This window comes from Dermochelys coriacea, chromosome 8 (assembly GCF_009764565.3).
Source record: "Dermochelys coriacea isolate rDerCor1 chromosome 8, rDerCor1.pri.v4, whole genome shotgun sequence".
NCBI classification, from domain to species: Eukaryota; Metazoa; Chordata; order Testudines; family Dermochelyidae; genus Dermochelys; species Dermochelys coriacea.
The window spans coordinates 54,034,728-54,057,640 of NC_050075.1; the positions used below are offsets into that span (position 1 = coordinate 54,034,728).

Below are 22,913 nucleotides of genomic sequence, written 5' to 3' on the forward strand. Positions count from 1 at the left end.
ATTTCGGAAACCCGATTTGGCCCTCAGGCCAAAAAGTTTGCCTGCCCCTGATCTAACCTGAGCTTTTTCAAATTTGACTAACTTGGTAGAAAAAATGGTTGAGCTAAATCGGTGCAATGCCCTGGTGTGGAAGCAGTTCAGCACTCCCCCCCTCCCAACTTAAAACCAATTTTCTCTCTCTCTCTCTCTCATTCAGCAGCCTCTAACTTTAACCACCACTGAAATCCACACTCTATGCTCGTTATATACAGAAATTGTTGCCAGTTGTTTTAGCAGGCATTATCTGGCAATGGACGGTTAAATGGAGCAGTAGCTATTTATTTTCCCTGTATTAAATGACCGTTTAGAACAGAGGGTCTCCTACAGTTGTGAGCTGTTTGTTAAGATAGCAGGCTTCATATTGACTCATTTCCCCCTCTAGCCTTGATTCCACATGTCCAATCTTACTGATTGATGGCATGAAAACCTATTAACACAGTATTAAGGAAACAAGCTAAGAATACGAGTGCAGCTGTTTAGTTGTATTCCACCCCTTCTTTTTTTATCTACCATTAATTTCTTCTCTGGTGAGGGGAATTACATGCATTTGTTCTGAATAGCCCCTCTTCCCTGCAGCTCCTATTACTTTAATATCCTCAGACTATTTTGCAGCTTGGTTTTGTCCTCCTGAGGTCAACCATTAAAAACTAATGAGTGAGGAGTTTGTAATCTGCTCCTATAATAAGCTATTTGATTCTTTGCTGGGCTCTTCATATTTGAAGTAAGGCTTCATCAAACAGTGATCTCACCCCTGCTTTGTAAGAGGATTTATGTTGTCATCGGGAGTCCCTCTGACAGAGTTTTGCCTCTTTCAGAATGGAAAAAAGGAGGGATTGGAATCCCTTAAAGGCTCAGACTCAACTGCAGTCTAGTGAGTGAATAAAATTTTATTAGGATAAAGTTTTGGAACCAAACAGGAAAATACTACCTTTTTTTCTTAATGTAATTGTTTCTTCTGTGTCAGGAACTGTGAGAATATGCTATTGGGGCATAATGACCTTGATATGGTAAGGGTCACCCAGTGGAATGATCATCCAGTGGGAAATGCACTATGATATTGATAGTATAGATCTCGGAGATGACGTGGCCACCATGGTGAATTTACTGTGGGATGGTCACGCTTTCAAGCCTCCTCTCGCTACATATATATGTACTGGTTTTCATGTGAGAGAGAGCTCAAATAATTCTGTTTGTGATTCAGGGAGTAACTTTTATCATGCTTTTCTACTAGAGAGATATATCAGAGCTCTTATTCTGATTGCAACTGCTACCTTATATGTCACCATGGTACTTTAAATCCCAAACCGAGAATAATTATTCGTCCTGTATTGGGGGACTATTCCTGTTCAAGTTGATAGCAGAATTCCCTTTGACCTCAAGGGGAGCAGGAAAAGGTTCTTAATCTTAAGTGCCTTTTAATAATTGGACCATTTTTGGTAGAAGAGTTTCTCCCGTACAAGAGCTTTGTTGGCTAAGGGGAAAACAGTGCAAAGCTTTATCAAAAGGGTCAGTCCATTTTGTGGAGATGGTTTTTGCAATTCAATCTATCCTGTTTGAGAGAACTTGAGCTAATTTTATTTGCCTCTGAAGTCTTACCTACTTTTTGTACTCCTTACAAAGTGATTGGTATTGGTAGCACTGCAGAGATCTTTAAGCTTGTGCTTCACATGGGTTCTCTCTCTCTCCCGTTGATTAATACTGACGCACATGGGGAGAGAGGTTACTTCAGAATGTTACTATGAACAAGTATAATTAGATAGATGTGTAATTTGTTCTGGAGATTTTTGTTTTATAGGTGTTGTGAATTATATATGATGTATCTTATTTTGTTGGAAGGGAAAATCATAGTGAGAACACAGCATGTGTTTTTTCTTAACCATCAACCCCAAACTTCAAAATGAAATTGCACAGGTTTCCTATATAATATCACTTGATGAGCATTAGCTTTTATATTGTGATATTAATTTTCAAAGACTTTTACAATCGTTAGCTGTACTTGATTTCATATTTACATCTATCTTAATTTTTAAAAATAAAATGAATTTACCTGCTTTCTGGAGTCTGTCTGTTTATGTGCAAAAATCATTGCTCCACCAGCCTGAAAAGAGAAGGTCCTTTCTAAAGTACAATTGTATTCAGGCTTTGACATGCACATTGAGACAATTACAGCTAGTATGGTTCAGTGTATCCCACGCAGCAATATTCTCCATGGCAAATGTCAGTTATTTGTAATGTGTCAATATATTAGTGCTTATCATGCTACAAACTATGATTGTACTGGTGCACTGTGGGAAAATCTGGGCACTTATGTCATACTGCCACAGCTGATGAGACCAAATCCGTAGGATTGTGGATGTTTTTCACATGTACTTTATGAGATGTTTCTTTCACAGAGACTGGAAGGTGGCAGGACTGGATAACCTAGGTACAGAGAGAGGATTAGTTGATCCCATCTGCACAACTGAGTCACCATGTTAGAATCCAGTTACAACCTAGCAGTTGTGTTGCATCCCTGCCTGTGAGCAGAATGACAGTATGGTATATGCAAAATATTAAGGGCCACGTATTAGCCATGAACCATGTGTGGAACCAGTATTGATACAGCTTGGTGGCAAACTCATTTCAAAATCTGTCCAATTGAAATGCCTGCAGCTGTACAAGGCAAGAGGCAGCACTAGGTTGTGTATGCAGGCTTATGTTCATACCTACAAATCGATGTGCACAAAAACACGTCTGTGATCAGTCACATGCTTTCATGCTCTTGTGCACTTCTGAATACACTCATATATTCTTGCTGTTGCGGACACAAACAGGCTTTGGCTCAGGACCAAGTGCAGAATTAGACACTGAATTACACCATGCATCTATATTTACACCTTAGCTACTAATTACTCCTGAGGAATTCTGCGCCACTGTGCACATGCAGAATTTATGTGCTGTGCAGAATTCCCCCCCGCCTCCCCAGAAAATACATTCTGCCAGAAAGCTGCTGCAGTTAGTCCTTTTATCCACCAGGGGCTGCTGTGGCAGCAGAATAGAGAGCAGCTGCTCCCAGGCGGGAGCAGCTGCAGATAGGGAAGAGAAAGAAGCTGCATTCCTCATAGCTCCCTGCCCGTGGGGCCTGGTCAGGAGGCACAGGATATGGGGGGATGAACAGCATGGGGACACATGGGGCTGCTGGGGGTGACAGACTGGGGTTCAGAAGGGCTGGTGGGGGTGACAGACTGGGGTGGGGTTGCAGGGACACATGGGGATGGGGAGGGTGCAGGGACATATGTGGGGAAGGGGCAGCTGAGTGGGGCGCAGGGACACACGGAGCAGGTTGCAGGGCCACATGGGGGGAGGGGGTGGCTGAGTGCGGGTGCAGAGACACAGGGGGACAGGGATGCTGGGATACATGGGGACGTGGGCAGAGAGGTGGCTGAGTAGGAGTCCAAGGACATATGGGAATGGGGGGTGGGGCAGATGTGCCTGACTGAATGTGAGAGGCTAGGGGTCAGCCAGGATCTGCATGGCTCCCTAACAATCCCTTCCCATCCAAAAACTCTCCATTCCATACTTCTCCCACCCACATGCAACAATCCTCCAAGTTCACACACAGGCTCCTTCCCAGCAATTACTTCCCTCTCCCTCAGCTACTCCATTACCCCTGACTCCCCCAAACCTTTGCATTGCTTCTGAGGGGTGCAGGAAATACGGTTCTGTATTGTAGTTTAAATGAATTATTACTCAGTTCTATAGTAATATGCCTTGTAAGGAATCTGTCAAAAAACATCTCTTGAATCTTTTTCGTCTGTATTGTTACAAACATAGTTGCTGACGAGTATTTCAAAATAAATAATCAAAATAATTGAAACTGGCATGATTATATTGTGTTATTTTGACAAATAAAATATGCAGAATTTTAAAATACTGTGTGCAGAATTTTTAATTTTTTGGCACAGAATTCTCCCAGGAGTAACTAATGCATACCATAAGATACGTGAGAGAGCCAGAGCGTGGTTCCTTTAAGCCACTCATGGAGATACATGAGTGGCAATAGAATATTTATTTCCGGTGTATCCGCTTGAGACATAACAACTTTAATAGCTCAGACATTGGGGAGTTCAAGAGAACACAAAACAATGTCCTCAATGTTATTTCCCTCTCTGTCCACATGGTATATTACAGCATCCAGTTTGTAATAATCAGAAACGGCAACCTTTGCAAGTGTAAAAAAATAAAACTAGACTCCCCCTCCCCAGCCAGTTCTTGGCAAATATAACCCCATTACAATACGAGCACATTTATTATTAATTATTATTATTACTATTATTTACAGATAGCTACATGCCTCAAATGTCGCAGCGTGTTCAAGTAGTTGGTTCTATGTGGCGCCCACCAGCTTCAACACAAAGGACGGAGTTACAGAGCCATAAACAAAGTGTCACGTGAAGCATGCTGTCAAGTACAGAGGTCAGGAGATCTCCTCCATGGCAGCAGTAACTGATAGCATAGGTCTGGCCCACTGGAGAGAGAAGGCCAGAGACCCTGATCCTCCTCCTAACTGAAAGCAAATAAGTCCTCCTTTCCTGGTGAGACATGAATAAAGGGGAAGGTGAGGCCTGTCCTATCCACTTCCTCTCAGTAAGGGGAATTTTTCCCTTCCTTTCAGAAGCAAAGTGTTGGGCTTTTAACTTTTTCCCTACTGAAGATGCTGCACTCAGTGGCTAAGTTGTTCAAAGGTTCATTTTGCACTCCTTTTATTTTAATCCCCTGTATGTGTGTTCGTTTCTTGATGGTTTATTCATGTTGGCTCATGACTTTGTTGTAATCATTTGGTCCCTTTTCATCAGGAGCTGCGCTTGTCAGGCAGAATTTTAAATGCCTTATCAGTCCGGGCCTGCTTTGTTGCTGAAAAGATCATCCAACTTTGCTGTCTGGCTACCTATGGAACCTTAGTGAGTTGGCCTGAGGGGGGAGAGCGGCCTACCTCACCAGTGAGAGTGAATGGAGACAGTTCAATGCACTCCTTTCCTAGCTGCCCAAACTAACTATCCAGGAGGAATGGAGTCTTGTGTGCAGGAGAGGACCAAAAATATTAGGATGAAATGGAAGAATATGGAAAGCAGAGCCATATGTGTCCACTACAGCTTTGTCCCTGGCTGCTGATGTGAAGGAGGTAGCACTTGGATGATGGAGCTCCTCTTATTACATTGGAGAGCCCCTTTCTCTCTGGAAGATAGTGGTGGCACAGATAGGCTCCAGACAGAGCTGTATCTGGCTCTCCTGGATCCGAAAGGTGGTCAGACACAGTAGGGAAAAGAAATTAATGAAAAACACTCTTCTTCAAAGGGATGTCTTGGGGGCTGTCTGGATAGTGCAACGTGCTGCCAGCTAGGGAGCCTAAATACCGTACTGATCTTGAAACTCTTAACTCTGGGGAGACATGGAACATTTGCTGCTTTCCTTGGTGCTGCTCTGCCTTTCCTGCTGCTGAGTGACTGGCTATAGAATAGCTGCAGTTCTCACACAGGTTGCTCATCCTCTCTGCCATAAGGCACAGTTCAACAAGTGTTGCATCTACACAGAAGGGCAGCTGTAATGTGGAAGGGTTTGTGCAAATATCTGAAATGTGTGGGGTGGGCGAGAGAGGTGGCCTAGAATGACACATGCAGCACTATCTGGAGACAGATGCAGAAAACAAGGGGGAGACCACTTGTGAGGTCTAGAGGCAACAGCCTAGGGAGAAGTTTAGCCCCATGAAGCACCCAGTTGCTGGGAAGGCTACTGTCCCTGGACCCTGTTTGTGGGCTCCATCTATTGTATCAGCCTCTGATGAATAGGTGCCTGATAAATTTTCACTCACTTTAGCACAGGGGTGGGCAAACTACGGTCTACGGGCTGGATCCGGCCCATCGGGGCTTTGGATCCAGCCTGTGGGATTGCCACCCCTGTGGTGCCGTGGGCCCCGCTCCCGGAAGCAGCTGGCATCACGTCTTTGCAGCCCCTGAGGGACAGGGGGCAGAGGGCTCCTCGCGCTGCCCTCGCCTGTGGGTACCTCCCCCAAAGCTCCCATTGGCCACGGTTTCCCTGTTCTGTCCCCCATTCTGCTGCTGCTACCCCGGAGCCACTCCAGGTAAGCGGCACCAGGCCAGAGCCTGCACCCCTCCTGCACCCCACACCCCAACTCCCTGCCCTGAGCCCCCTGCCGCACCCAACCCCTTGCCTTGAGGCCCGTCACACCCTGCACCCCTCCTGCACCCTGAGCCTGCTCCTGCATACTGCACCCCCTCCCACACCCTGCACTCCTTCCCGCACCCCAACCCCCTCCCCCAGCCCTACATTCATGGCCCTGCTTGCAATTTCCCCACCCAGATGTAGCCCTCGGGCCAAAAAGTTTGCCCACCCCTGCTTTAGCAGCTGGAAGGGAGGAAGGAGCTTTCTGTCTCTTCTCTCACTCCTTTAGAGCCACCAGTCTGTTGCAGGATGGGAAAATCCTCTTCTTGACAGCTGCCAGGAAGGTGAGAGGAAGAAGTCTCCCACAACCTCTGCTTTTTGGGTTCTCCTCCCTGGTGAGTAACTCCAGTGTCACCTCTTAGGCTATTCCTAGCTTTCTCACGCCCATGAAATTGACAAGATGCCTAACATCTTCACTGCTGCCCATCAGTTTCTGAAAAGCAGCAGTGGAACTCCAGTGTGCTAGTAGCCAGTAAAGTTTTTGAGCAGCAGCAGAGACATTGGAGCTGGCTGTCTGCAGACTCAGAAAGACTGGTTCACATTCAGAAAGCTAGCTTCACCAACAGAGAGAGAAAGACACTAAAAGAAAGTTGACTTTGTTAAGTCTGCGTAATTAGGGAACCGACTGAAGCTAACTGGTAATAAAACAGCAAGGAATGGGACTGCTGCTTAATCAGAAGCTAATTCTGCTTAATTGGGATGCCACTTGCTGGAAAGTCTTGAGGACAGACAGACGTTTTAAAGCAGAGCTATCTGGAGCTATGAATACTTCACATGCAGAATTGAGCTGTGGGGGGTTGCTCTTGCTCCCACTGGCGAAAACACCCATCAGCTTCAGCGGTGCAGGATCAGACCCAAGACGAGACAAAAACTGATCAGTTGTGCATTTGCAACCCAGTATCTCTGCAGTTATTGGAAAATCACTGTGTACAGTGTCAATAATTCAGCCAGCCATGGCCAGCACAACCCCATTTAAAAAGTGCTTTCATCCTTTTCCTAGCAACAGGCCAGTAAGAAGGGAATGATGCCAGTGCCTTCATTTATAAGTATCCCACAGTACATATATTTGTTTGGAATTACATGTTTGTTTTGTTTTTCATGGTATCATATGAGGGGTACTTCAGGAAAGCTGTTTGTTGACAGGCTGGCTACTCCTCATTATGGAGATTATAATATCTCAAAGTGCAGTTATGCTCTGACAAAGGGATCTCTAAAAATGACATAGTTGGGTTCCATATTTACATTCTGTGTGTGATTTGTGTGCAACTTACAAGTAATAAGATATATTTTGTAGCTGACAGAACTGCACATGCAACCTGGGCTCTGAGAATCAAGAAGGGTTTTTCCCTTCTCCTGCATCATCACCAGTAACAGAGACTCTACACGTAAACCATGCCCTAAGTGATCCCTATTCCATCCTGTTTCCTTCCAAAGTGTTTCACACGAACTGCATGGAATGTATGTTTTGTCTTGCATCATTTTAACCAAAAGTGTATTTTTAAATCTATTTAGTGAAACCAGTATGATTTCTACATGTAGACAGCTCCTTATTAACCATTCTCTTAAGGACACACAAGTAGGAATAGACTCCAGCTCACACTCCATTAGCTGAGCTGGCTCTGCAGGGCAAACAGGAGTAAAAAGCAGTGTTGTGTCAGATGCAACTCTGAACACATGTACTGGGAGCGGATCTGCCATTTTCTTACCTAGTCCCTTTTCGGAGTAGAACTACACTTGAAGGGGCAGCAGGAATTGGCATGAGGGCCCATGAAGGAGCAACAGCTATGGAGTGTCAGTCAGTTTGGGATGTGCTTTTGAACTTTTGTCCAGCAGGAAGATCTTGGTAAACAGCTGAACTTGGTGCCTGGACAGATGACAAGGTGGGTGTATTCTTCATAATCTCTCTCCTCGTCTGAATCCCCTGTCACAGGAGGGCTCTGGTTGAGTCCTTTCATGTGCATTTATGAAGACAAGTACTTGCAGATCTCCTCCTCTAGTCAACAAGCAACTTGGTCAGAGAGTGGTGCCTGCTCCATGTTGCGTACAAACCCTCTCTCATATTTGCTCTACCTGATGAAGCCCAGGTCCGTTGTATTTGGCCCCTCAGCAGACAGGTGCGTTGAGTGCCTGGTGTCAGCTGCCCCCCTAGGGAGGGACTCACTCGTCGGAAGAGGAGAATGGCTCCCCATTGCTGGCACCATGCTTGGCCTGGTGGCGGATGAGGTGGGTGGACTGAGTGAAGGCCTTGGCACACTGGGCGCACTGGTAGGGCCGCTCCCCTGAGTGCACCCGCATGTGCTGGGTAAGCTGCGAGGCATGGCGGAAGGCCTTACCGCAGTCTGAGCACAGGTAGGCCTTCTCCCCGCTATGGATCTGCTGGTGCCTCTTGAGGGTGGAGGAGCGGGCGAAGGCCTGTCCGCACTCGGCACAGGCGAAGGGCCGCTCGCCGGTGTGGATGCGCTGGTGGCGGATGAGACGCGAAGACTGGGCAAAGGCCATGCCACATTCAGAGCACTTGAAGGGGCGCTCACCAGTGTGCAGCGTCTGGTGCTCGAAGAGGTTGGAGGACTTGGTGAAAGATTTGCCGCAGATGGCACAGGAGTAGGGACGCTCACCTGTGTGGATGCGCTGGTGCTCCACCATGCGGCTGGCCACAGCAAACTCCTTGCCGCAGTCAGGGCAGTGGAAAGGCTTCTCACCCAGATGGGTGCGTTGGTGGCGCAGTAACGAGAGTGGCTTGTTGAAGGTCTTGCCGCACTCCTGGCAGGGGAAAGGCTTGTCATTGCTGTGCATGTTGCGCTGGTGCTTGCGCAAGTCCGAGGAGCGCACAAAGGCCTTCTCGCAGTCCAGGCACTTGTAGGGCTTCTCGCCGGTGTGCGTGCGGATGTGTTTACGGTAGTCCGAGGACCAGGTGTAGGCCTTGATGCAGAACGGGCACTTGTAGGGGCGCTCGCCTGTGTGCAAACGCTTGTGCTGCTGCAGGGTACCCTGGTGTGAGTAGGCCTTGCCGCACAGCTCGCAGGCATAGGGCTTGGCCCCACTGTGTGTGTCGATATGGCTCAGGAGGTTGCTGGATTTCTTAAAGGCCCGTCCACACTGCATGCATTTGTAAGGCCGCTCCTCCGCCTCGCTGCTGCCCACCTGCTGTGCCCCAGTCCTGACCCTTCTGACCGTGGCTGCTTTCAGGGCCCCCACACTGCCCGCTGTCTCAGATGGCTTGTTGGCTGCTTTTGGGTTCAGCCACTTCACCCCTCTCTTTCTTTTCAGGGGAAGCTCTTTGCTCCCGCCTGGCTTGCTGAAGTCCGTACTTGGATTTCCTGGGAACACCCCTCCCTCTACTTTCCTGGTCATATAGCTCTTGATGCTTTCCATGCCATTGCACGGCAGGCTGTCCCTGGCTGGGTCGTCCAAATCGCTGTCCAGGGTAACCACAGTGTCCACGTACTCCGTTGAGCTTGGCAGCACCCTGCCAAAGTGCTTTATGCCCTGCGGGCTGCGCCGAAGAACAGCAGGCTTCCTCGCTGGCCGGCTGTGCCACTTCTGACACAATGTCTCCTTGCTGCTTTCCTCATCGTCTTCATCACTCTTGGTGCGAAGACTGACCATCATGTTCAACTTCTTGGCCACGCCATTGGCATTGATAAGGGTGAAGGTCTCATAAAAGACCTCGTCTTCCTCACACAGAAGGTCCTCTGCCTTACTCTCCCTCGGCATGGAGCTGCTGGACACCAGATCTTGGTCTTTCTGCATGCCGCTCCCAAAACGATCACTGTCGCTTTCCTCAGCGTCCTCCTCCTCATTGCCTTCATCATTTTCACACCATGTGTTCGTGGTCCTCTTTCTGTCCCCATAGGATCCCTGAGCCAAACTGCTGCTGGGGTACTCCTGGTCCCGTCTCTCAGAGCATTCTATGCTTGCCATTTTCCACTTCTGCTTCTGAATATCTGCTTTCAGGATCCTTCAGCCTGAAGCTGACCTCAGGGTAAGTGACCTGTATTTTAGAACAAGAGATGAATGGACAGAGGATGGGGACATTTGTGAGGAACAGAAAGCAGCTAAGGATCATTATTACATTGACACCCAAAGTTCCCAGTTGGGCTAAGGGCTTACTGTGCCAGGCGCTGTTCAAAAAGGGGTGGCTCATTACTTCCTCAAAGAGAAGGGAAAATACAAGACTGGCTACGATAACAGAGACAAACAAACAAGCAGCATTTTAGAGGTGATCTGGGATACACATCTTGTTAGCTGGTACTATTTTTTTAATCCTTTCCCTCGTTACTAATTTTAGTTTATTCTTAAAGCTCACTATGTAAAGCTCATCTTCTGTTTGTTACTTTGTTCTAACCCAGGATACTGTTGTTTTAATTTCTATCTTTCTATTTTAAGACAATTGCCTCTCTTCTGTGTTTTAAAAACAACGTATCTATTTTTCTGCTTTCTAAACACAGGAGCACCAGGAAGCAAACAGATGCTCTTAATTATGGAGGTCCTGATGCACTATGGTGCTGGATATCAAACTGCTGTTTCTCTTGATTACCAGGGAGCTAAGACATCTAGAATGCTGGGTAAGGAATAAAAGTTAATTTCTCTGACAGAAGGTCTGAGTCAGGAAGATTTCTGGGAAGCAAACCACAGTCTCTCTCTATTTTATGGAGAATCTGATGCTTTGAGGACTTGATACTAACAAGGGAAGCCAGTTAATTCAAAGTTTTGCTATAGAAATAAAAATAGGAAGAGGGCAAGAAATCAGAGAACTGACTTTCAGAACATCAGGAGCTCTCAGTTCTCCCCTCGAATAATAACACTTTCTCTTCCCTTGCTTTACTGCAAGATGCATGTAAAAAATGACCACAAAATAGGCTAATAAAGACACCTGCCTGATGCCACCCTGAGGGTTTGTTCACTACTGAAAGTTCTTGAATGTACAGTGCCTATAGCTGGAGATAAGATCCATAATGGAATAACTCCCTGGATACAAAGTGTACACCTGCTGCCAGTGGTGGAGCAAAAAGGGGCACCGAACAGCTCAGCCACTCAAGGATCTATGCTGTGATGGGGCCCATAGTTATTTTACTAGAGTGTGCATGTAATTTGTGGACAGGTTTAGGGCTCTGCACTTAGCAGTTGTTTGATTCAGACTTCAGAGTGCTGTGCATAAGGGCCCATACAGAGTTAATGTGAGGTGTGTCAAAGCAGCAAGACTTTATACCTTTAATGCTACTGGATGGCAATACAGACATGGTTTGGCCAACCCAATCAAGCAGTCAGTTCTAAGGGTGGCAAAAGTAAACCTAACCATAGAGGAATAGCAAAGGAATGCTACTCTCCACTGACAGTGGCCAATGCAGAAAATTTGTTCTCAAGCATATAAACAACCCAGGAACGCTGACACTATGAAGTCTTGGTCACAGACAGCAATTGCAAACAAAAAATAGCTCCCCCTCACTTCTTTCTCCTGAATCTAATTTTGCAGTATTTCCAGAGCTTCCTTGGATAATTTACAGGAGATTGGCTGCAACTCCAGCAATCTTACCAGAGCTGTTCAGTCTCCAGGATTTGCAGGCATTTGTGGAACACAGGGCTCTCTGTGTCATGAACAAGTTCCTGTGTTTACCTGGGGAAAAACTGTCCAAGTCTCTGCATCTCCCCAGGTGTATGACACAGTGAGACACAAGCATAGAGACTTCTGTAGAAATCTAAAGCTGCCCACAGGGTGAGGGTGAGCTCTCGCTCCTGATCCTCAGCAGCCTGAAAAAACAGATTTGGTCCCAAATGCAATGCATGGACCACCTGGAGGAAACTAGGTCTGACTGCAGCAAGTACCAGACGTCAGGCCTTGAGAGCCCAGCTGCCTCCAGTCTGTGCCCTCTGAGATATTTTTCATAAAGCTCCCCCTCCCATTTCTCTTTCCCTATTGATTTCTGGCCTGCCTCTCCCCATTTCCCATTAAGCCCAGGTCTAGCTGCAATGACTCACCCTGGTATTTAAGTACAGGTGTGTCCCAGGCGGCTGCCCCCATGGGATCATCTGCTCCAGGTTAGGAACGAGGAAAGGCGGGGAGTTTGGTGCAAAGCAGCAGTGGCAAACGTATCAGTGTCTGTCTCACCCTTTTGTGTCCAGTCTAGCAGCTGCAGAGCCTCAGGAGGTGGGGCCTGTGAATACACACAACCTTCCTGCCTGCATCACAGAGAGCAGCCTGGGAAATACAGCAGGGCTGCCCTGTCTGACTGCCTGACTGAGCCATTCTTCCAGTTCACTCCTCCTCCCTCTCTCCCTCTATAGATTTCAGTGATGGAAATGGACTCTGAGCCAGATAGATTTTTGTCCACTCTGAATTGAAAGGTGGCTTCCACTTCTATTAGGAGATTAACCCATAGGCTGATAGAGCTCCCTGTCTGAAAGTTTTTCCTAATATTCATCCTACGTGTTCCTATATTGACTCCATCCTATCGCTCTTCGTTACGTCCTAGTTTATTATGCTAATTAATCTCCCTTCCTCCCTAATAATTACACCTTTCAGATATTTGTATGTGCCCCAGTTGATTGTTGCTTAGTCACAGTGTAAACCAATCACTCCAGCCCCAAAATCCTGGTGTGCGTCTCTTTCAGTGTCTGAACCTTCCTGCAGTCATCCTCTGTTCTCCCACTCCTTCCTCCCCTTACTGACCCAGATCACACACACCATTCAGTTCTCTGACTTCTGCAGCAGTGATTCTCCTCCTCTCACTAGGAATTAAATAGTTTTAACCTTTATTTCTTTGTTTAAATGCTCTGGAATCTTGTGCTTCCAAAACACTGGTCCTCTTCTTTTAAAAAGACCACCCCATCCCTATTCATACCAGGAAGGAGAGATTCTTCAATTGTAACTTCTTCCCTTGGGGTAGCAGAAGCAGATACATTTTGCTCTCGTGAAGCTGACCTGTAGAACAGTCCAAGTTCCCTTCCACTCCCTCATCTAAAAATGTTTACTTGGACATTTTTATTTCCGGTGCATTTGAACTCTTTAAAGGGGGCTGTCAAGGGTACTGGATAGCTGCTCATGGGATTGAATCTGATCTGTTCACTTTCATCCGCAAACCACATGTTCAGTGGCCCATTTTGGCATTGATTGGAAAGTATTTCTCATCCGATGGCTTTTGAGAAATGAGTTAATGTTTTCAGGCCAGTTTCCATGGCCAGAACAGGTGTCTACTCTGAAGCCCACCATCACAATCAATGCTAATTTGCATGCTTTTTTGTGGACTGAATGGGCCAGGGAGACAGAACTCTCCTGTGACTCCTAGAGGCAGTCCCTTCAGGGGTGAGTTTGAGACAGTGGCTTGGATATTGTGAAGGAAGTTCACACTGCAGCAGTCTGTGCTATATCTGTTCTCTTGATTAACAGAGGCTTCAGTTTCCAAACTGGACAGCCTGCCACCTATCCCATGCACGTTTTCAAAGTGTATTAAAATATAGAAAAGGACTGCCAGATTTAGAACTACAGAAAGACAGGGTTTGCCATGCTCAATCACAACTTGGTCCATGGAGGCTAATCTGCGTTCTGCTTTCAGCAGGGACAATTAACTGAAGCTCCAGAGGGATGAGAAACCGCACTTATAATGCCGCTAGCCAACTGTGCAGTTCTCCCTCGGGGACAGAGAAAAGAGTGAACTCAGGCTTGTCAAAGAATGGTGTTTCAAAGACAATTTTCGAGCAAAGCCAACTTTTTTTCAATTTTGCTACAATTTTTTTCACCGTTTTAAAGTTTTCAATAAATCAAAATAAAAAATTAATTTAGTTTATTTGAACTCAAAATCTGCATTTCAGGTTTGGTTTTTAGTAACTTTTCAATTCAAAACCAAAACAAAAATGTTTGTTTCAGTTCAGTCTGTTAAAAAATTACAAAGAATTTTCATGAAAATGTTCCTTTTCCTCAAAAGTCCATTTCTCCTTTTAAAAAAAAAAAGTTTTTTGACCAGGTGTAGGTAAAAGTTCCTTCCTGACCCCCAGAGGCAATTAATTTCTGCCCTGAAGCATGAGATATGATAGTTTTTATCATTACTTTAGCTTGCAAAACTAATTGTTAGCATGAAATTAACTAGTTCTCTTTTAAAATTCAGCCACAGTACTTGAAAGACTTATGTAATATTTTATTATTCTCTGAGATTGGCTTCAGCATTTACAATGCCTGCTTTTAAGACAGTTCCACAACAAAATGCTATTTCTGATTCATAAATCACACAATTGTTGCACGAGTTATGCTAATATAATCTTTTATGGAAATGTACCTGGGGGCAGGGAATCAGATGGAGAGGGGTTTATGCTGCCAGAGAGGGCTACAGAAGATATGAGAGAGATGATTATTTGGAGATGGAGATCTAGTTATGGAGGAATATGTTATGAAGTTCATTTTTGGATCTGGATATGGGAGTACAGGGAAATAGTCCTTGCACCTTATTTGGCGGAGCCTGGGTTTGGACAGAAAGGAGGATCAAGAGGCGTGACTGTGAGGGGGCATGAGACCTGGGTCAGAGAGGGACAACCTGACATAGTTAGGAGAAGTGTTTTTATTTTAATCACTTGCTTGTGTGTGTCTGCAATAGTGATGCTGAAGTTCTGCATATTTTTAATTTTGTCCCATTGACAGACAAAAAATAGGACAAGAATTCAATCAAACCCTGCTCTCTAAATACATGCACACATATCTGCACTAGCCCCTTCCCACTGTACATAGCACCTACCTGCACTCCATAAATGAATTTATAAATTCACAGAGTTTAAGGCAAGTAGGGATCATTACATCCTCTAGTTCAGGGGTGGGCAAACTACGGCCCATAAGGGCTTTGGATCCGGCCCGTGAGATTGCCATCCCCATGACACAGCGGACCCCACATCGCTCCTGGAAGCCAGGTCCCGGGGGTGGGGGAAGAGGGCTCCATGCACTGTTCTCACCTGCAGGCACTGCCCCCCACAGCTCCCATTGGCCAGAAACAGGGAACCGCAGCCAATGGGAACTTCGGGGGAGGTACCTGCAGGCAAGAGCAGCGCACAGAACCCTCTGCCTCCCCCTCCCCCCAGGACCGTAGGGATGTGATGCCAACCACTTTGAGAGCGGCACGGGGCCAGGGCAGGCAGGGAGCCTGCCTTAGCCCCACTGCGCGGTGCTGTCACCCCAGAGCCACTCCAGGTGAGTACACCGAACCCCTCCTGTACTCCCACACCCCAACTCCCTGCCCTGAGCTCTCTGCCACACCCCTCCTGCATCTCAAGCCCCTGCCCTGACCCCTTCCTGCACACCGCACCCACACCCTGCACTCCCTCCCACACCCCAACCCCCTGCCCCAGCCCTACGTTCATAGCCCTGCATGCAATTTCCCCACCCAGATGTGGCCTTCAAGCCAAAAAGTTTGCACACCCCTGCTCTAGTCAAACCTCCTGTATACCACAGGCCATTTAACTTCACTATATACACTTGTGCACATACCTCCAGCATGCCCTTATGCACATATCACACACTATGCCCTACTTCTAGGCACTGGTATATGTATGCATACAGCCATGTCTGTCAGAAAGCACACTACTGTATATACATGTCCCTGTACACTGCATGTTTATAGAGAACCACCTACATCAGGACTCACAAGGTTCCATCGCCCTGCCAATCAAAATTTGGAACTCAAGTCCCCTCTGTACTGGGGTTTGAATTCTAGCACCCAGGGAAGCAGAAGGGTCTCAATAGCTGCACCTCACCCCAGGTCTGGCACCACACTTTCATGTTGCTCAGTTTAGCCATCAGGACACTTGAAGTTTAGATAGACACAGAAGGATTTTTTTAATCACAAACTGAATGTTTTATTCTGACTAGAGAAGAGAAACGATTAGTAACAAAGATTTTGTTTCATCACAATGAGGTGGCAGTGTCTTAGCTACTTGCCTGCTCTGCATTGCTTAGTTCTCGATAGCAGCATCCTCAGGAAATGTTCCATTCTCATGTAATTGTTTATTAAAATAAATATGGACTCTTCCAAAGTTGCTGACAACATGATCAGGCCCAAGCAATGGTAGTGATCATGCAGAGTCATACAGGTCAGCTGTGGCTACTTGTCAGCCCACAGCCTATTCCATGCCCCCACCTTCCTGCCAGCAAGACTAGAGTGGGAGGCAATCACTGCCAGGCCAGAGACCCTGGCAGCAGGACTAGAAGAGGATGAAATGTATAGGTTGATTTCTCTTCCTTACCACTGCCAGCACACCTCTAGCAGTTTGGAGTCTCAGAAATCTCACAAGTGGGTCTATAATGGATCCCATTTTGCTGCTGCTGCCTAGCCTTTGATCTACCACATCTCTGTTTGGACATTTCACACTCTCTAAATTCTAAGGCCTCAATAGATCATCTTGGAACTAATATGTTACTGTTCCTCCCTATCACTTGCTCAGTTCCAAATGGGGGTGGGGAGGGTACTGATGAGATGCAGAAAAACAATCACCAGGTAATATTTCTCTCTCCCCCATATCCATCAAAGCTGCTTTATCTGAGCCACCTCTTGCTGCAAGAGAGGAGGAAGATTTGATGAGGAGACACCCCTCTCTCCCATTGGGTTTCAGTAAATTACAGTCTGTGTTCAACTCTTTTCTCTTCCCCCGGAAGAAGAAAAGGAAAAAACAAGTGCAAAATACAAAGAGCACATGATAACACGGGCATCATCCTGGACTCCCGGGCTGAACGTTTTTCAGGATGGGAGATTTCTTCTGGTTTCAAAGAAGAACGAAATTTGAATTGGGAGCACTTGGAAAAACGGTTTCCAGAGAAATGGCAGGAACTCATCATCATGCTAATCTAGAAGGACCCTTTACAACAAACTGGAGGGCTCCAAGTGGCACCAGAGACTGCCCAGCAGACTCCCAGCATTGGGTGAGAGGGTGCTGTGTGGTCCAAATGAGATTGGCAGGGCTGCAGGTTGAATGGGTTCCAAGTGGTTTCAGAGACAGCAAGTTGAGCGCAGAACACTAGGAGAGAGGCAGCCTCTTTGCTGGCCATGTTGAAATTGTAACAAGAGGAAGGTCTCTGCTGGATTGAAACACGCCTCCCATTGTCTACATCCAATGATTCAAACACTTGAGAGATTGGGGACTGGTCCTCAGCAGGCAAAAGGGGAGCACGGAGATCTTGGAGCTGATAAGAGCAGGGCTAGAAGTTGGTGCTTGATTTCCTTAGAGCTAAGCTGAAAAGAAAAGGGCTGGTACTATGTTAAAGGTGAGAAGTCTGGAACTGCTTCACCTCCCCACAGGCAAGTGTTGCCCCCTTGCTTATCCCATTACACCAGGGAGAAGCAGATTTCAGTAATATAGTGACAACTGCTCACAAGGAATTGGCATTTTGCAAGCCACCCCTCGTGTTGTGAAGTAAAATGAAAGTCCTGCTTTGTTCCCATGAATTCCAGTGTGCAAACGGGAATTCTGGTGACAGGGACCCTCCGCTTATGGAGAAGTTACAGGAAAATTGCTTTGTGGGGAAACAAATGACCTAGTTATGGGAGGACTCCCCTGTAGCAGATGTTTTCAAATTCTGCAGCATAGACCATGATCAAAGACTCCAGGCTCAAACCTCCCAACCCACCCTCTGATTCAGGTCTCTTTTCACCTCCTCACACCCAACTTCCCTCTCTAGGCATTAAAGCTGCATTGTATTTAGCTCCTCTCATCCCAGTGGGTGAAAAGGGGAAGTTGGAGTTCCAAAAGCATCTGCACCCTTGGTTCAATAAAACATCACTCCTTTCTTTTATACCTAACCAGCCCTTTCTGCACATCCCCTCTCCTCTATTTACCTTCCTCCTCCCATTGATCTGTGAGAGATGGACAGAGAGAAGGGTCCATACTGAGAGACAGATGGCAGAGCTGGGCAATCAATTCCTGATCAGTCATTTTAAAAGTTGGTTGAAATTTTCTGAATATTTTTGCTCAAAATGTTGATGGAGGAGAAAAAGGGGAAAAAACATCTTGACAGCTTTTTTTCTGAAACAGGGCTCATGGCATGTTTCTGTTCCCTGCCTGGATGAACATAACACTTTAGAATCAGGCTTCCAGTGAGGTAACAGCAGATCTGTCTGGGATGGAACATAAGAATGGCCCTACTGGGTCAGACCAAAGGTCCATCTAGCCTAGTATCCTGTCTTCCGACAGTGGCCAGTGCCAGGTGCCCCAGAGGGAATGAACAGAACAGGTAATCATCAAGTGATCCACCCCTGTTGCTCATTCCCAGCTTTTGGCAAAGAGGCTAGGGATACCATTCCTGCCCATCCTGGCTAATAGCCATTGATGCACCTATCCTCCATGAATTTATCTAGTTCTTTTTTGAACCCTGTTATGGTCTTGGTCTTTACAATATCCTCTGACAAGGAGTTCCACAGGTTGAGTGTGCGTTGTGTGAAGAAATACTTCCTTTTTATTTGTTTTAAATCTGTTGCCTATTAATTTCATTGGTGAACCCTAGTTCTTGTGTTATGAGTAGTAGTAAACAACACTTCCTTGTCTGCTTTCTCTTCACCAGTCTTGATTTTATAGACCTCAATCATATCTCCGGTTAGCCATCTCTTTTCCGAGCTGAAAAGTCCCAGTCTTATAAATAAACAGGAGTACTTGTGGCACCTTAGAGACTAACAAATTTATTTGAGCATAAGCTTTCGTGGGCTACAGCCCACTTCATCAGATGCATAGAATGGAACATATAGTAAGAAGATCTATATACATACAGAGAACATGAAAAGGTGGAAGTTGCCATACCAACTAATTAGCCTCTTAGAGTTGGTATGGCAACTTCCACCTTTTCATGTTCTCTGTATGTATATAGATCTTCTTACTATATGTTCCATTCTATGCATCTGATGAAGTGGGCTGTAGCCCACGAAAGCTTATGCTCAAATAAATTTGTTAGTCTCTAAGGTGCCACAAGTACTCCTGTTCTTTTTGTGGATACAGACTAACATGGCTGCTACTCTGAAACCAAACTTATTAATCTCTCCTCATAGGGAAGCAGTTCCATACCCCTAATAATTTTTGTTGCCCTTTTCTGAACCTTTTCCAATTCCAATACATTTTTGAGATGGGGCGACCACATCTGCTCACAGTATTCAAGATGTGGGCATACCATGGATTTATATAGACGCAACATTATATTTTCTGTCCTATTTTCTATCCCTTTCTTAATTATTCCCAGCATTCTGTTCGCTTTCTTGAATGCCTCTGCATATAGAGTGGATGTTTTCAGAGAACTATCCACAGTGACTCCAAGATCACTTTCTTGAGTGGTAACCGCTAATTTAGACCCCATCATTTTATATGTATAGTTGGGATTATGCTTTCCAATGTGCACTGTTTTGCATTTATCAACATTAAATTTCATCTGCCATTTTGTTGCCATCACCCAGCTTTGAGAGATCCTTTTGTAGCTCTTTGCAGTCCGTCTGGGTCTATCTTTAGTATTTTGTATCATCTGCAAATTTTGCCACCTCAAAAGGGGAATGGATGAGAGATACAGTAATAATCTTACTTTTTATTATTGGGCCGTTCTCTCAGAAAGATTCCAACAGCATTGGCTGTAGTGTAGGGGGATCACTCGGGCCATCGCCCAACCACTTTTTGGCCAGGCCAACTCCGAGTGGTGCTGCAACCCTATGTGCCAGGTCATAATGCCACTCGCTCACATTTGGCCTAGCCATCCTTTCATCATGATAGGGCAGCATTTTCCAAACTTCGAGTCATGACCCAGTACTGAGTCACGGCATGTCAGGCATTGGGTCACTCTGGTCAGTCCCACCGACCGGGACGTTAAAAGTCCCATTGGTGGTGCTGCCCAGCTAAGGCAGGCTAGTGCCTACCTGTTTCAACACCGCGCTGCACCCCAGAAGCAGCCAGCAGCAGGTCCAGCTTCTAGGCAGGGGGCCCAGGGGATCCGCGCGCTGCCCCCGCCCTGAGCACTGAGACTGCACTGGAAGGGGGAGCTGTGCCTGTGGGCGAGAGTCGCGCAAAGCCACTTGTGAGCCTCTGCCTAGGAGCTGGACCTGCTGCTGGCTGCTTCCGGGGTGCAGCGCAGTCTGCGGTGCAGGACAGGCAGGAAGCCTGCCTCTGCGCCCCGGCTGCACTGCTGACCGGGAGCCACCAGAAGTAAGTCTGTTCCCTAATTCCCTGCCCCAGCCTTGAGCCCCTCCCCAACCTGGAACCCCTTCCTGCACCCCAAATGCCTCATCCCTGGCCCCACCCCAGAGCTTGCATCTAGGCTGATCAGACAGCAGTGTGAAAAATCAGGACGGGGGTGGGGGGGGGTAATAGGAGCCTATATAAGAAAAAGCCCCAAAGATCGGGGCTGTTCCTATAAAATTGAGACATTGGGTCACCCTACTTGCACCCAGAGCCCTGACCCCCTCCTGCACCCCAATCCCCTGCCCCAGCCCTGAGCCCCCCCAACCCAGAACCCCTTCCTGCACCCCAAACCCCTCATCCCCGGCCCCACCTGAGCCTGCACCCCCAGCCCAAAGCGCTGACCTCTGCCCAAACCCCAACCCTCTGCCCCAGTCCTGAGCCCTTCCCACACCCCAAACTCATCATCCCCAGCTCTATTGGGTTGCAGGCATCAACAATTTTCTTCAACTGGGTCCCCAGAAAAAATATTTGAAAACCACTGTGTCTGGGTCAAATCTGAGTGAGTGGCAGTGTGATCTGGCACTGTAGGGTCACAGTGCCACTCAGGTTTCAGTGCTGCAATGACATGCATCAAGTTAGAGTTACTCATTCAGATTTAGATGGGGGTGGGTGTAGGGACTCATGGTTGGGGGGAGTAGGAGGGAACCTGAGAGGGGACGAGGAGGGTGAGATGGAATGGGGGGAAATCTATCCCCCCCACACACACTGTAAATGGTGCTCCGCAGCCCAATTCCAAATTCTTTACAAATTACACATAGGAATACCATTGCCCAGCAGTGAAATACAGCCACTTCTAGGATACAGCACAGCAGTTCAAGAGGTGAAGTGAAGAGTACTAGACCTAGTGAAACTAGGTGGGAGTGTTCAGTGAGTAGGGTAATTAACCTGGAATTTGGCCAGGACATTCTTGATAACATTTCTACTGTTGCAAAAAGTGCCTTGGAGCCTTTAATAACCACACTAGGTTGGAGGCTCAGTGCCCCTAATACCAAGGTTAGTTAGTTCAGTACTGACTTAGAGGGAAAAATGACAGATGAAATCACCCAAATCCTCTTCCTCTTTTACCTGTGCTTTCCCTGGAGGTCTCCCATTGAAGTTCTGGCCCAGCATGACCCACCTAGCTTATCAGACTGCATGAGGTCACAGGCTGAGAAAGTGAGGTAACTGCAGCAGGATGGAGAGGGATTCAGCTCTGAAAGGTGGAACAAGTGAGAGGTATGATAGGAAGCAAGGTGGCCAGTCTATGTGATATGGAGGAGAATTCTGGTCTGTTGTGAAGGACAGGTACTAGAAAGTGGAATATCAGCAGGTCTGGGGGATGGAGAGGAATTTGGACCTGCATACATAACATTTTCATTGGCAGTATCTCCAATACCCAACTACAGCTATGTGAAACTGGGCAGGGTTGAATATACAGTATTAGGATTCCGGCTGCACAGCCAAGCTGGGGAGGGGACAGTCCTGGGGCAGAGGGTCATGGGCTTGGAACCTCAGTGTGGGAACATCCCAGTGGCTCTGCTCCTCCTCCCGCAACTCCATCTCTATCCGGTGGCCCTGGGCATGCATCCGCTGGTGGGAGCGGAGGCCTGAGAGCTTGGGGAAAACCTTGCCACACTCCCCACAGCGAAAGGCCTTCTGGATATGGGTCTGCCGGTGCTTAAGCAGGGCAGTGGAGCGGATGAAGGCCTTGCCACACTCAGAGCAGACAAAGGGGCGGTCATTGGTGTGAGTAGCCCGGTGGAAGGTGAAGCTGGATGACTGGCTGAAGGACTTGTTGCAGATGCCGCAATGGAAGGGCTTGAGGCCCATGTGCATCTTGCGATGCTGGAGCAGGGTGGAGGGGTCAGAGAAGGTCTTCTCACAGAAGGGACACTCATATGGCCGGTCACCAGTGTGTGTGTTCTGATGGATCAGCAACGAGGTGGAGCGGGCGAAGGACTTATCGCACACAGAGCAGCGGTAGGGCTTCTCGCCAGTGTGTGTGCGCTCGTGCCGCCGCACCATGGAAGCCTGGTAGAAGCCCTTGCCGCAGTAGGAGCACTTGTAGGGCCTCTCACCCGTATGGATCCGCTGGTGCACTTTGAAGTCCGACTTCCTGGCAAAGCTCTTGCCACAGTCCCCGCAGATCAGAGTGGTGGCACCAGCAGCTGCCATGGGCTTGCGGTCTCTCAGTACAGGGGCAAGCTTGCTGATTTCTGCCACTGCTGCCAGCTCTGTGGGCACAAAACCAGCAAAGACTCTGCTAAACTCTGCTCTTCCCTGGCCACATTCTGCAGGACTGTCCACCATCATTCTGTCCTCACCCTGCTTGCTGATGACTGGCAAGGCCCTCCACTCATGGGCAATCCTCGATCTGTCCGATCCTACTCTTTTCCTTTGCCAGGTTAAGGCACAGCTGGACTCCTGCAGGGCTGACTGCCATGAGTGGTGACCTGAGGAACTGTTGTGTGCTCACAATCCATGCCTCCCAGCACCTCCGA

The 22,913-nt window shown here is 47.3% G+C and overlaps 1 protein-coding gene across 1 annotated transcript; it reads right to left on the reverse strand.

Annotated features, from left to right (window-relative positions):
- Positions 1 to 6,358: 6,358 nt before the first annotated feature.
- ZNF648 (zinc finger protein 648) lies at positions 6,359 to 22,913 on the reverse strand. The gene is made up of 2 exons (XM_043491303.1): positions 21,857 to 22,913; positions 6,359 to 10,216 (listed from the first exon to the last, which is right to left on the reverse strand). Exons 1-2 carry the CDS (start codon positions 22,723 to 22,725, stop codon positions 8,416 to 8,418), a joined length of 2,670 nt encoding a protein of 889 aa, XP_043347238.1. The 5' UTR covers positions 22,726 to 22,913; the 3' UTR covers positions 6,359 to 8,415.

Coding starts and splice junctions, on each gene's coding strand:
- ZNF648 (XM_043491303.1), bottom strand. CDS start 22,725: ATGATGGTGGACAGTCCTGCAGAATGTGGCCAGGGAAGAGCAGAGTTT. Junction 10,217..21,856: donor TTGGCTGTGCAGCCGGAATC/CTAATACTGTAT, acceptor TTCAGGCTGAAG/GATCCTGAAAGCAGATATTC.